Source organism: Bufo bufo, chromosome 3 (assembly GCF_905171765.1).
Source record: "Bufo bufo chromosome 3, aBufBuf1.1, whole genome shotgun sequence".
Classification (NCBI taxonomy): Eukaryota; Metazoa; Chordata; class Amphibia; order Anura; family Bufonidae; genus Bufo; species Bufo bufo.
The window spans coordinates 663,876,674-663,891,268 of NC_053391.1; the positions used below are offsets into that span (position 1 = coordinate 663,876,674).

The following is a 14,595-nucleotide window of genomic DNA, read 5'->3' on the forward strand; positions in this document are numbered from 1 at the left end:
TTGTTAGAAAGAGATGGTCATGTACTGTATGGTATTTTTTACATTAATCATGGAATAACCCCTTTAATGTTTATGTAATTTTTATTCAGTTTTTTTATCAGACGAAGTGGAAAAACAATTCTGTTTTTATAGTGCCTTACAATTCACATAACTTTATGCAGTGGGTCAGTGTCATTACGATACCAAATTTATATGTTTTTTTATTTTATTTTTTTCAATAATTTGTTTTTGTGTCGCCCCATTCAAAGACCCAGAGCGTTGTTATTTTATCTTCGATGGAACTGTGCGAGGGCTCATTATTTTTCAGGACAACTTGTAGTTTTGATTGGTGCCATTTTGGCATGCATACAACTTTTTTCTCACTTTTATAATGCATTTTTTCTGGAGGTGGAATGAACAGAAAGCAGAATTTTTTGTTTTCTTTGCTATGCTTACTGTATGGGATAAATAATGTGATCATTTTATTGTGTGATACCAATTATTATTTTTTTAAACTCGTTTTATTGAAGTATAACACGTAAGGCAAGTTACATCAAGACAGGGGCAAATCCCACGCAGGGGATACAATGGCATCATGACATATTTCGAGAGTCTTACATCAGACCTGAAGAGGAATCCATTCTCAGATAAATATAAGAAAACATCAGAGGTAATGAGGCCTAAGCCAGAGCCCGGGATCACACAGCAGGCATATGGATAACATCAGCCACAGAATAAATGCATTGTGTAATGTTAAAGGAGATGAGCACCACTCTCCCCACACCTTGTGAAACTTTTGTGGGCATTTTCTGTGAATAAATAAAATTTTCTCCATACTCGCAGCGTTATTGACCAGTGATTTCCATTGGCCCAGTGTGGGTGCTCTGTCAGCCATCCACCTCAGAGCAATGGCTTTTCTAGCAAAGAATAGAGTCTCGCTCAAGAATACCCTGTGATGATGCCCCCAGGTTTCCTCATCTAATATTCCCAAAACACAGACCAAAGTTGTCAGCACCTCTGTTACCGGAGCCATCAGGGCTTCATTCCAGTCATCAGCCGTCAGAGAAGGTATGGAATTTTTCATTCCAGGGTTCACCAGCTTCCGGTTATTGAGCAGATGTGTATAGAGCACAGAGATGATACCCCTCGGACCCTGTGATCTTAGAACCCCTATTAAAGGGTATTTTGAGATTTTCCGGTCTCCCGCCCGAAATTGAGCTATTAACGCGTGCCTCAGCTGCAGATATCTAAAGAAAAAATTACGAGGCAACTCAAACTTCTCCTGCATCTGCGAGAAGGAACAAAGAGTGCCCCCGACATATAGGTCTCTCAGGATAAGAACCCCGTGGGACTTCCACAGATTCCCTCCCTCTAATTCGTTCAGATGTGCGAACATGGGGTTGTCCCATATCGGTATATCATCCGGGAGATCCTTAAATGATTGCATCTTGGCAGCACTCCACACCTGGTGGGCCAATTTGTGTATAGGAAGCAAGCGCGTAGGAGCAGACCGTGACCCCTCTAGCAGTGGCCACAGGGAGGACATGCTCAGATATTCCCTTAGATAGTATTCCGCTTATGGCAATTCTGACGTTAGGATCCAGGGAGATAAGAATTCCAACTGACCGGCTAGATAATACAGGAAGGAATCAAGCAAGGCGGCTCCACCCTCTAGCTTAGATCTTTGCAGGACTTTAAGGGAAAGCTTCCTTCTAGACTTCCCCCAAATGAAGTTAGCCACTAATGAATAAATGCGACCAAAGAATCCCTGTGATATCGGTGTGCATGCATGCGCCAGGAGGTATAGCCCTTTAGGCAATAGAATCATTTTGACCAGATTTAGTCTCCCCATAGTTGATAACGGTAGGGATTTCCATGTTCTGAATTTGTCAGTAAACAGGGATTCCAAGGGCGCTATATTTAAGGAGTACGCCAATTGGGGATCCCTGGTGATCAGAATTCCTAGATACTTGAAACGTTCTACAACCGGTAAATTGCAGTATTGCGGGGGACACGTGTGTGTCCACAGGGGCATAAGTGCTGATTTCATCCAATTTATGTGTAAACCCGAGTACTCTCCAAACCTTTCTATTATATCAATCGCTCTAGGGAGCGTAGTGTCAGGTTCATCCATAAAGAGAGGGAGATCATCCGCAAATAATCCAACTTTATCTCTTCTGTCTCCCATGCTCACCCCTCTAAAGACCAGGTCCTGTCTGATTCTTAGGGCGAGATGTTCTATCGCTATGGCGAACAGCAGCGGCGACAGGGGGCACCCTTGCCTAGTTCCTCTATGGAGTCCAAAAGACTCTGAGAGTGATCCGTTCACTAGTATGTTTTCTTTAGGAAGTCCGTATAGTATCTCCACCCACTTGATAAACTTAGGGCCAAATCCAAAGTTCTGCAACACTTCTAACAAATACATCCATTCCACTGAGTCAAAGGCTTCGGCTGTGTCCAACGATGCCAGAGCCCAGTGCTTGTCTCCTGCCGCTCCTATCTGCGCGATGGCCTGCGCTCTCCTAATGTTATCAGACGTCGACCTGCCCGGTATAAATCCTGACTGATCTTTATGTACTATAGTGGTGATTACCTTGTTCAATCGAGTAGCCAGCAGTCTTGTGAGTATTTTATAGACTAGATTCAGGAGCGAGATCGGTCTATCGGACCCACACTCCAAAGGGTCTTTGTCTGGCTTCAGGATCACCACCATAGTAGCATCATACATAGATTCTGGTAGCCGGTGTCTTTGCTGAGTGGCTAGATTTAGTTTAAGAAGTTGGGGCCCTAATACATCAACATATTTAGAATACACTTCTACCGGGATCCCGTCCGGGCCAGGCGCTTTATTGCCATTTGAATTTCATCCTATGAAATGTCAGCCTCTAGTAGACTCCTGTCCTCATCACTAAGCTGGGGGTGTGCTACCTGCGCTAAATAGGACCCCAGCTCTTGAGGTGTGTAGTGGGCTGCAGACTTATAGAGATCTTGGTAGAATCCTTTGAAGCATCCCAATAATCTCGCTAACTGATTCTACCACTAGACCCTCAGAGTTCTTTATTCTAATGACCGGGGGGGACAAACTATTACTGCGTACAATGTGAGCAAACAGTTTACCCACCTGATTACCCGATTCAAAGGATTGCTGTTTTAAAAATAATAATTTGCGCTCACTCTTTTCCTTGAGATGCATCATGTAGAGCCTGCCTTTAAGCATCCAGTCCTGCCTATTCACTTCAGAGGGATTAGACCTGAACGAGTTCTCTGCCTCCTTGCAATCAGCATGTAGCTCCAGCTCTTTGCGTGCTGAGTCTCTTTCGATATAGGAGATAGATGACTTGAGGCACCCTCTCATGTAAGCTTTCGATGTCTCCCAGAGTAGCAATTCATCCGTCATCTCATCCTGCACCTCCAGAAATAGCTGGAGCTGATCAGGGATTCTATCATTTGTGGTCATAAGGGACAACCAGAATGGATGAACTCGCGTCTTGACACTCTGTTTGACCCTATCCTGAAGTCTAATTTGAGCAAAAACCGGTGCGTGATCCGAGGGCCCTTGTGATCCATAACTAATATCTTTGAGATCTGTGTATACTGCGGCACTGCCCAGAAGATAATCAATCCTGGATAGTGCACCTCTAGCTGGAGTGAAGCAGGAGTACTCCCTCTGAAGTGGATGCCTCAGGCTCCACAAATCCAACCACCCCAGTTCTTTAATCATTCTAGATAGGTTAGTGGTGTTCTGAGTGCAATCACCCCCTCTCCCCACTGAGTGGAATCTATCCATGTCTTCATGCATCACTAGATTAAATTCTCCCATGCAGAGAAATTTGGCATTGGGGTATTGCGCAGCGAAGCTCATCACCACCATGAATATGGTTATAGTGGCAGGAGGGGGGGGGGGGATTATATATAGACCACAACATATGGAGCACAATTAATGAATGCATAAACAAGAATATACTGCCCTTCAGGATCCACCACCGATTGCTGAACTTCCCATCTTATGTTCCTGTGAACAAGTATAGCTACTCCTCTGGAGTGCGTAGATCCATACACGTTCAGAGACCACTGGACCCATGGATTCCTAATTCTATTCCCTGTTTCTGGCGTCAGGTGAGTTTCCTGCAACCCCAAGATGTGAGGGTTATACTGTCGGAGATGAGAGAATACAGCAATCCTTTTTCTAGGGCTGCCCAAACCTCTTACATTCCAGGAGACAACATTTAAATCTGCCATCGGTACATTAATAGCTTATTCTGCAGATGCCCCAGCACCCCCTCTTCAGGAGAACGAGGACCCTCTCATATACCCTCTGCGCTGAAATAATGTGACTAGTGCAACATGCCTTAAACAGAGTAAACCGTGTAAAACTTAACTGTAGAGTAACAGATAAATGAATGAACCTGTAAGTGATGACATTAATGCCATCCTGTAATGTGGCTGAGTTACCGGAGACCTGCATAGTGCAATGTGATGTTAAATCTATGCAGGTGTCTGCTCGGCCCCGTCACAATGGGATAGTATTGCATACTGCGTGCACATACACTCACCTAAAGAATTATTAGGAACACCATACTAATACGGTGTTGGACCCCGTTTTGCCTTCAGAACTGCCTTAATTCTACGTGGCATTGATTCCACAAGGTGCTGATAGCATTTAGGAATGTTGGCCCATATTGATAGGATAGCATCTTGCAGTTGATGGAGATTTGAGGGATGCACATCCAGGGCACGAAGCTCCCGTTCCACCACATCCCAAAGATGCTCTATTGGGTTGAGATCTGGTGACTGTGGGGGTCATTTTAGTACAGTGAACTCATTGTCATGTTCAAGAAACCAATTTGAAATGATTCGAGCTTTGTGACATGGTGCATTATCCTGCTGGAAGTAGCCATCAGAGGATGGATACATGTTCTCATTCTGTTTACGCCAAATTCAGACTCTACCATTTGAATGTCTCAACAGAAATCGAGACTCATCAGACCAGGCAACATTTTTCCAGTCTTCAACAGTCCAATTTTGGTGAGCTCGTGCAAATTGTAGCCTCTTTTTCCTATTTGTAGTGGAGATGAGTGGTACCCGGTGGGGTCTTCTGCTGTTGTAGCCCATCCGCCTCAAGGTTGTGCGTGTTGTGGCTTCACAAATGCTTTGCTGCATACCTCAGTTGTAACGAGTGGTTATTTCAGTCAACATTGCTCTTCTATCAGCTTGAATCAGTCTGCCCATTCTCCTCTGACCTCTAGCATCCACAAGGCATTTTTGCCCACAGGACTGCCGCATACTGGATGTTTTTCCCTTTTCACACCATTCTTTGTAAACCCTAGAAATGGTTGTGCGTGAAAATCCCAGTAACTGAGCAGATTGTGAAATACTCAGACCGGCCCGTCTGGCACCAACAACCATGCCACGCTGAAAATTGCTTAAATCACCTTTCTTTCCCATTCTGACATTCAGTTTGGAGTTCAGGAGATTGTCTTGACCAGGACCACCCCCCTAAATGCATTGAAGCAACTGCCATGTGATTGGTTGACTAGATAATTGCATTAATGAGAAATAGAACAGGTGTTCCTAATAATTCTTTAGGTGAGTGTACATTGATTAGATAAAGGAGAATAGAGAGAGAGGAGGGGTGAGGGAAAGGATAGAAGAGTAATGGCGTCTTCGCCAACATAACAAAATGTTGTACTATTCGCTCAGCCACTGTGCTAGTATAAAATGAGGGGATTTCTCCCTAGTCCTGGACATTGATGTTAAAAGTCATCAGAACACATCTAGCAGCGAAGCATGTCAGTGTGAACAGGATACTTGCGGCATCTTCGGAGGCAACAGCATCAGCGAGGCCCTGGGCGACTCAGCCTCTTGGAGATCCATTCCTCCGCCTCCTTGGGATCAACAAAAAAGACCGTCTTCTCTCCATCTATCACCCTAAGACGTGCCGGATAGGCCATGGAGTATTGCGGGTTTAAATCACGTAGCCGGCGCTTGACCGAGATAAAGGTGGCTCTTTTCTTTTGCAGCTCAGCTGAAAAGTCAGGAAACAGCGATATATTCGCACTTTCATGTTTGATGTCCCGCTTATTCCTTGCTTGACTCAAGATGAGATCTTTGTCTTTCCAATTAAGCATTGCTCCTGGAGGGGGAGGTCTAGCAGGAACCCGGTGCGCTCTTTCAACGGCGTAGGCGCCTGAAAATGGCGCTTCAGGGAATTGTGCCTTGAACCAAAGTTCCAGAAAAGTAGCCGGATCTGAGCCCTCCGCTCTCTCTGGCAGCCCCAGGATCCTGACGTTGTTACGTCTGGCTCTGTTCTCAAGATCATTACACTTTTGTTGCCATAAATTCACAGACCTCTCCACATCATTCACTTTGCTTACAAGCGGTCTTGTGAGGTCTTCTAGAGCCGAGACCCTGTCTTCTGTGTGACGCACTCGCTCCCTGAGCTGCTGCTGCACATCTTGTCTCAGCAGGCCCAGATCCACCTTCACTTCCTCTATTTTGCAGGTAAGCGACGTCTGACAAGTGGAAATTGCTGTTAGGAGCTGATGAGAGACAGTCTTTAGGGTTACCTCTGGTTCCCCCGAGCCTTCCGCCTCTGTCTGCTGCACTGCTTGACCTCGCGTGAATGCCGCCCGCGGTGTAGCAGGGGCGCCGGCGCCATTTTGGGCCTCCTGCCTCACATACTCTTTCAGCTTTTCAGCCGCTGATTGCGCTTTGCTGGGGCCCATCGTCACCTTCCCAGACCTTCTCCTCCTCTTCTGCACTTGCCACTCGGTGTTTGGAGCGGCCAGTATGTCAGGATGCTGCAGGATTCAGTACGGGGCTCGGAGCAGGCTTCAAGTGCGTGCGCTCATGTCGGCAGTTGGCCACGCCCCCCCCCGTGTAGTTTATTTTTATCGTAATATTAAAGGGAACCTGTCACCTCCCAAAACCATCCCAAGCCACCAGCAGTCCTTGCGTGTAGCGAGCAGTGTGTTTCTCATGATTCCTTTCTTCCTGAAGGCCGATGCAGCAAAAGTACTGAAAACATTGTTTATCCCCTGCCCCGCTTCTCCACACATGCTTGAAGTCACGGGGACAGCGGCCTCCTTGTAACCACGCCCCCTTCCCTGCCCGGTCTTATGTTTTTTTCAGCAGCGGCCACTTCTGGGGAAATGTGGTATTGCATAATACTCATTTAAATTTGTAGTTCTAATTAGCCCTTTTTATCATGTCAGGTGACTGTCGGCCTCTCCTTAGTCTGTAAGGGCTGTTAACATGGATCAGTGGATTTGCATTCAGTTATACAGATGGATGTTATTTTCCGGTATTATATGTTGTCGCGGGTCTGTGTCCTTGGCATCGGCAATGACAGACTCACAGTTTTTGGGTTTTAAAAGTCCAAACAACATTTTATTTTCTTCCAAACAACACAGGACATCCAAGGTTGACATTCACTTCTACGCATCCACATGTGCGTGGACATACACAAAATAAATCACTTAGCCCATCTGGGCACTAACTATACATTAGGTTACCTCACCTAGTTACTCCAAATCCAACCCAGGGGGGATCAGGCTTTACACAGCCACAGTTCATGCAGCTTCCAGGCACTGACCCTGAATGAGGCTGTCAGCCCTGTCCTCATCCCCACAGCAATGAGCCCAGGCTCGGGGGAAATGCGTACAGGAGTGGAAGGGAATGGCAGGTCCCTCTACCAATCTACCCACCATTCCATAAAATTTCAGGCCCATGAAATACTTTAAACAAAAATGCCTCAGAAAACTACACTTTGCTGACACAACACATCTTTCCTGGATTCTTTGACCTCACCCATCTGAGCATTCTGGGTGAGATATACACCCACTCCAGTACTTTACCATGCATAGTGTTAGGGCTCATTCACACGACCGTATAGTCATCATGTCCATGCTGCAGGCCACCGACCGTGTGAATCCCGTATTGCGGTGCAGGCCAGTGACTTGAATGGGTCTGCGATTTACAAAATACGGCAAAAGATAGGACATGTCCTATTTTTTGCCATGCGGCGGCACGGACCACAAAGCCCACAGAAGCGCTTCCGAGGGCTTCTGATCCGTGCCTCTGCTCCATATCCTATCTTTTGCCGTATCTTGCGGATCGCAGACACATTCAAGTTAATGGGTCCGCATCTGCAGCATGGAGTACAAACGTCCGGTGCCCGTGTAATACGGACCCGTGGTTTGCAGTCCGCAATACGGGCATGGACGCCTTAGGTTTGTGTGAATGGGGCCTTACACTGTATAAATCCATTGCACTCAGTCAGACATTGATGAGTTCATGTAAAGCTTCTTTATATTCCCCTAGTGATGCCGTCCTGTGTAAGTAATGTATCTTAATGTCAGCCCTGTTATTTTTGCCGCCTGACTGAGAGTTATATAGGTGAGTCGCATTAATTGCCGCCTGATGTCACCCTGTGACACGGCGCCAGCACAATAGGGATTTATCCAATTACGGCTTGCTCTTAGGCGCTCGATTACTAATGACTGGAGAGGGATTTCCTGCTTCAATTAGTGATTTCTAAAGCTGTGAAGAGTCTTCATGTCAACTTTGGTCTTCAAAAAATAGTATTTTCCTCAAGAATAAAGAGACACCACTAAATAAGTAATTTATCAGCGGCATATGTCCCTGGAAAAGCTGGGTGACTACCAGTAGGGTCTATATTACAGCTTTCCAGAGGTCGTTACCCAGGGTTCCCAGAGCAGGTCCTGAGCAGGTCCCCACCACTGCCTCCTTGATTCTCATCCAGAGCTGCATTCACAATTCTGCCCTCTATTGAACTCCTATCTGTGAGCAGTCATTATTGGCACAATGTCTGCCCAGAGCTTGTGCTGGTGATTTGCATTCTGGGTAGTGTAGTTTTGACACAAGTCAATGTACGGTATAAATTAGTGTTTCTCAGCCTTTGGGGGGGGGGGGGGGGGATACCCTCCTTCACAAATGTTCCAGCTGAGCACCCCCAAAAAAAATTTGCTTGTATGGAGGACGTACCGTGCACTCGCTGGAGCCCTGGGACCCCTTATTGTGCTGATTGCTGAGGGCCCTGTAGGTCGGACTCCCATCAATCAAACATTGGTGGATTTTCCTAAAATATTACATGTCGCAAGAGATATAAAGTATATAAAAAAAATTTGGGAAAAACTCTCACGAAGCTGCTCCCCCACCACTGATGTTCCAGCGCTGCTCCTGTCCTTCTCAACCAGTAAAAAAGTACCTCCATGCGCGCAGATTGTGTGCACTCTGCATCTCGGCGTGAACCCTTTGACTTTGAAAGATGCTGATTAGAAATAAGGGAATTTCGTATTTTGAAATTCGTTCACGGTTTATTTAATGGTAAAAAGCCATAACGCAATTCTATGAAGGAATGCATAACGGGATGCCCTTTTAGAGGCTTTCCGTTATTCATTTAGTCATAATAGAAGTCTAAGGGCTGCAAAACGGATCCGTCCCGTTTCCGTTATGCAGATAGTCCGGCATGGGAACACAACAAGCCGGATCGGAATGCATTCTGGTGCACATTGTTCCGGTCTGTTCAGTTTTGTCCCCATTGACAATGAATGGGGTCAGAACTGAAGCGCTGTGCTGCGTTTTTGAGAGCCTGTGCCGGATCTCAAAACCGGACAGCACAACGCAGATGTGAAAGTAGCGTTAGTCATGATCCATCTTGTGTTTTAGAGCTCAGCTAGTTTGGTAGGGGGGGTGTCTGTCAAAAAGCTGTTGACTGATCCCAGTAGTAACCAGCAGTAATCTGAATACTGCACCTCTGGATCAGTACAAGCGATAGATTTGGGCTACTTTCACACTAGCGTTTCTATTTTCCAGTATTGAGATCCGTCATAGGGTATCAATACTGAAAAAAAAAAACGCTTCAGGTTTGTCCCCATTCATTGTCAATGGAGACAAAACGTAACTGAACAGAACGGAGCGCTCCAAAATGCATTCCGTTCCGTTCTCATACCGCAACATGTTGTAGTTTGCTTTCCATCTCGGGATGCGGAGCAAGACGGATCTGTCATGACCCCCAATGCAAGTCAATGGGGACGGATCAGTTTTCTCTGACACGATAAAAAAACGGATCCGTCCTCCATTGACTTTCAGTGGAGTTCATGACCTATCCGTCTTGGCCATGTTACAGGTAATACAACCGGATCCGTTAATAACGGATGCAGATGGTTGTATTATCAGTAACGGAGGCGTTTTTGCTGAGCCCTGCCGGATCCAGTAAAAACGCTGGTGTGAAAGTAGCCCTAGAGTGTTGCCCACCTTCCCATGTAGAAGGTATCTGCAGTAATACCATTTATGATGTGAACGGATATCTGTCGTGGTTTTTGCGTTCAGCTTGTGTCATATCGCTGTTGATCTTATTTTCCACAGATTTCCATGGGTGAATTATCAGGATGACAATCTGAACATTTCTATTCCGACATTCAGCGTCCATGGAAATCATGACGATCCGACCGGGGTAATTATCCTCTGATAACAAAGTGTAGCTTGTGTTTCAGCATAGAAAATGCAGCAGTCAAGAAAAGTATTGGCCTTTTTGGCTGCAGTGTAGACCGGGCAGGCTTTTTATAGATGTGCCCCCTAAATAAAGCATGACCACTTTAAGGTAGGCCACGCCCCCTTTACATGCCGCTGCTCCACCCCCTCACTACGTGTTGGGGCCCCAAGGGTATGTCTGATGACGCAGCATCCCAGCACCAAACAATGTAAGTCCTGGATCCCGGGAGGTGCTGGGAGGCTTCTGTGGTTCCCAGGAGTCAGGGAGATCTCCACTTTCTCCGGGAATCTCCAAGACATTTTGGGAACATTGGTAAGTCCTCTCCCACCTCTCAGCGAACCTCCAGCCATAGGTGAAGTAGACTAGAAATATAGCCCTATGGTGGTGCCCTTGGAGGCAGCTTTCTGAAAGTGACCCTGTAGGCAATAACCCCCTGACCCATCTAGTCTGGCCTTACGGTATGATACTTCCTTTTTTGTGTCTCTTGAGTTAGGCCTCTTGCACACGACCGTATGTATTTTGCGGTCCGCAAAAAACGGATCCGCAGAAAATACGGATGACGTCCGTGTGCATTCCATATTGTGTGGAACGGAACAGCTGACCCCTAATAGAACAGTGCTATCCTTGTCCGTAATGCGGACAATAATAGGCCAAGTTCTATCTTTTAGCGGAACGGATATACGGAAATATGGAAACGGAATGCACACGGGGTGCCTTCCTTTTTTTTTTTGCAGAACCATTGAAATGAATGGTACCGCAAATGGAAACGGAAATAAAATACGTTTGTGTGCAAGAGGCCTTAGATGTAGGTTTATCCTGGGCAGGTCTGCATGCACTTGTTGTACATTCACCAACCACATTTGCTGCAAGTTTTTTTTTTTTTTTTTTTTTCAAGCATCAGCAACTCTTTCAGTCAAAAAATATTTTCAGACATTTCTTCTGATCCCCGCCAACTAATTTCAGATTGTGCTCCATAAAAACACTTTCTGATCTTTAGGGCATCTGTCAGCAGTTCTGTACCTATGACACTGGCTGACCTGTTACATGTACGTTTGGCAGCTGAAGGCATCTGTGTTGGTCCGATGTTCATATGTGCCCGCATTGCTGAGAGAAATGAAGTGTTAATATATGCAAATGAGCCTCTAGGAGCAACGGGGGCGTTACTGTTACACCTGGAGGCATAACTCTCTCTGCAGCTGCGGCGCCCTCTTCATTTTTATCGACAGGTCAGGCGGTGTAAACGTAATCACAGCTGGTTCTGGTAATCAAAGTGCAGAGTCCTCGGCAGTTGAAGACAGATCAGAGCCTCTAGGTGTAATGGCAACGCCCCCGTTGCTCCTAGAGGCTCATTTGCATATAATAAAACATCATTTTTCTCAGCAATGCGGACACATATGAACATGGGACCAACACAGATGCCTTCAGCTGCCAAGTGCACATGTAACAGGTCAGCCAATGTCATAGGGACAAAACTGCTGACAGATGCCCTTTAAAGGAGCCATCTTTGTCTAATGCCGGGGAAACCCTTTGGCATATACAACCAATGTAAACAGTCATGTCGCCCTTTTCCCTTCTTTCTTCAAGGCTAGGCAAATGAACCTTTTCAGCCCTTTTTTCGTTTTTGCGTTTCTGTTTTTTACTTCCTGCCTTCCCTGGAGCCATATATATATTTTTTTTATTCACATAGCTGTATTTTGCGGAACAAGTTGTAATTTCTAATGGCACCATTTACTGTTGCATACGATGTAGTGGGAAGCAGGAAAAAAGTTCCAATTGAATCCTTCGGACTTTCTGCAGTACCGGTCAGCTGGTCCGCAAGAAAAAGTTGTAGCAGAGTAGGAGGAGATGACTAGGGACAGAGGACGCTCACAGCCACATCTCCGCTGGTACCTGGGCTCCCACCAACCTCGGGGGCCCATGTATGTGACACATCCTGTCAACTCCTCAGATCTGGAGGAAGGAGCCAGAATACAGTCACCAGCCCCATGTTATTTCTTTACAGGCGGACGGTCTGTGTGCGCTGGATTTACTGAGTTGTGCCGGACTGGTCAACCATTTTGGGCGTTCCACCTCTGTAGAGAAAATTGATATCAGCCCGGTACTGGTACAGAAAGGGCGTACCAAGATTGCTATGTATGGGCTAGGTAAGATCGGCCTGTGTGTGTCTGTACAGTTTATCTATTTCATATCTATCTATCTATCTATCTATCTATCTATCTATCTATTTATTATCTATCTATCTATCTATCTATCTATCTATCTATCTATCCTTCTATCTATCTATCTATCTATTATCTATCTCATATCTATCTATCTATCTATCTATCTCATATCTCTATCTATTATCTATCTCCTATCTATCTATCTATCTATCTATCTATCTATCTATCTATCTATCTATCTATCTATCTATCATCTATCCATCTATCATCTATCCATCTATCTATCTATCTATCTATCTATCTATCTCATCTCTATCTATCTATCTCATATCTCTATCTATTTTCAGCATGTATTGTTGGATACATAACAGTTAACATTAGATGTTTCCAGATTTTGTATATTTCCGTGCGGCTCTATTACAGTGCGTCGTATTGTAGAATGTATAGCAATACTGAACTTTCCAGCAATTATTCCCTGGTAGAAGTGGTCAAAGGCTAAAGGCTTGGCGGTGTGTGCGCCTCTGGTACAGATATGTAATGGGTGCCGGATGAGGAGAAAAGATACAGCTGGACCAGCAGCTAAGGGAAGCCGTCACTAGCAGGTCCCCACTGTTAATAATACAGTCCACACTTACCGCACAGGAGCCATCTAATCTTACAGAACAGATAGCAATTTATTTTCAAATGTCAAGTATTTTCCTTCCAAGATGTAGAAGAAATTGCAATAAGATTGATTGCCCCATTTATTTATGTGAATGTAAAATCTCCTGAGAATTGAAAAGAATGATGAACAGACGGAGTTGATAATTAATTTAAAGGGGTTGTATGGGGTCCAGTAAATAAAGTTTCACAGATAACAAACATAGAGATGAAAAGGCTTTAAAGAAGACTTGTTCCCTCTCCTGACATCTTTTAGTAAATTCTTGAAACTGTCAATGTTTTTTTGTTTTGAGAAATCAACTAAGCCTTTTTTAAAGCCCAAAAATTTTGTGACCACCAACTGATGCGGGCTATTCCACAGGTTCCCTGCTCTTACAGTAAATAACCAGCTCCTGAGGTTGTCAGGTCCACAGATTTACTGCTCTCACATTAAACAACCATCTCCTGCCATATTCAATTTGACAGATTTATGGCTTTTACTGTAAACAACAAGTAGCTCCTGAGGTAGTCATTTCCACAAATTTCCTTATCTAACTGTAAAGAACCAGCTCCTGAAGTAGTCTATTCTACGGATTTACTGCTCTTACTGTAAAGGACCATCAGCTCCTGAGGTAGTCTGTTACACAGATTCACTGCTGTTACAGTAAAGAACCAGCTCTAGAGGTAGTCTTTTGTACAGATTTACTGATATTAGAGTCCACTACTATTAAAGAGTCCACTGATTCACTGCTCTTACAGTAAAGAACCAGCTCCTGAAGTAGTCAATTCCACAGACTAACTGCTCTTAAAAAAACAGCTCCTGAGGTAGTCTATTCTCTATAGATTCACTGCTGTTAAGTTGAAAAACCAGCTCCTGAGGTAGTCTGCTCTATGGATTTGCTGCTGTTAAGGTGAAGAACCAGCTCCTGAGGTAGTGTGCACTATGGATTTGCTGCTGTTAAGGTGAAGAACCAGCTCCTGAGGTAGTGTGCACTATGGATTTGCTGCTGTTAAGGTGAAGAACCAGCTTCTGAGGTAGTGTGCACTATGGATTTGCTGCTGTTAAGGTGAAGAACCAGCTCCTGAGGTAGTCTGCTCTATGCATTTGCTGCTGTTAAGGTGAAGAACCAGCTCCTGAGGTAGTCTGCTCTATGGATTTGCTGCTGTTAAGGTGAAGAACCAGCTTCTGAGGTAGTGTGCTCTATGGATTTGCTGCTGTTAAGGTGAAGAACCAGCTTCTGAGGTAGTGTGCACTATGGATTTGCTGTGTAACGCACCTAGTTGATCAGTTAGGATCTC

At 45.1% G+C, this 14,595-nt stretch overlaps 1 protein-coding gene across 1 annotated transcript in view; it reads left to right on the forward strand.

Moving 5' to 3' along the window:
- MRE11 (MRE11 homolog, double strand break repair nuclease) overlaps nucleotides 1-14,595 on the forward strand; it is a 325,789-nt gene that overhangs the window by 65,939 nt on the left and 245,255 nt on the right. Inside the window, exons 5-6 of the mRNA XM_040426325.1 lie at nucleotides 10,369-10,456; nucleotides 12,498-12,639. Coding sequence (XP_040282259.1) covers nucleotides 10,369-10,456; nucleotides 12,498-12,639 — 230 coding nt within the window. The remainder of the gene's footprint in view (nucleotides 1-10,368; nucleotides 10,457-12,497; nucleotides 12,640-14,595) is intronic.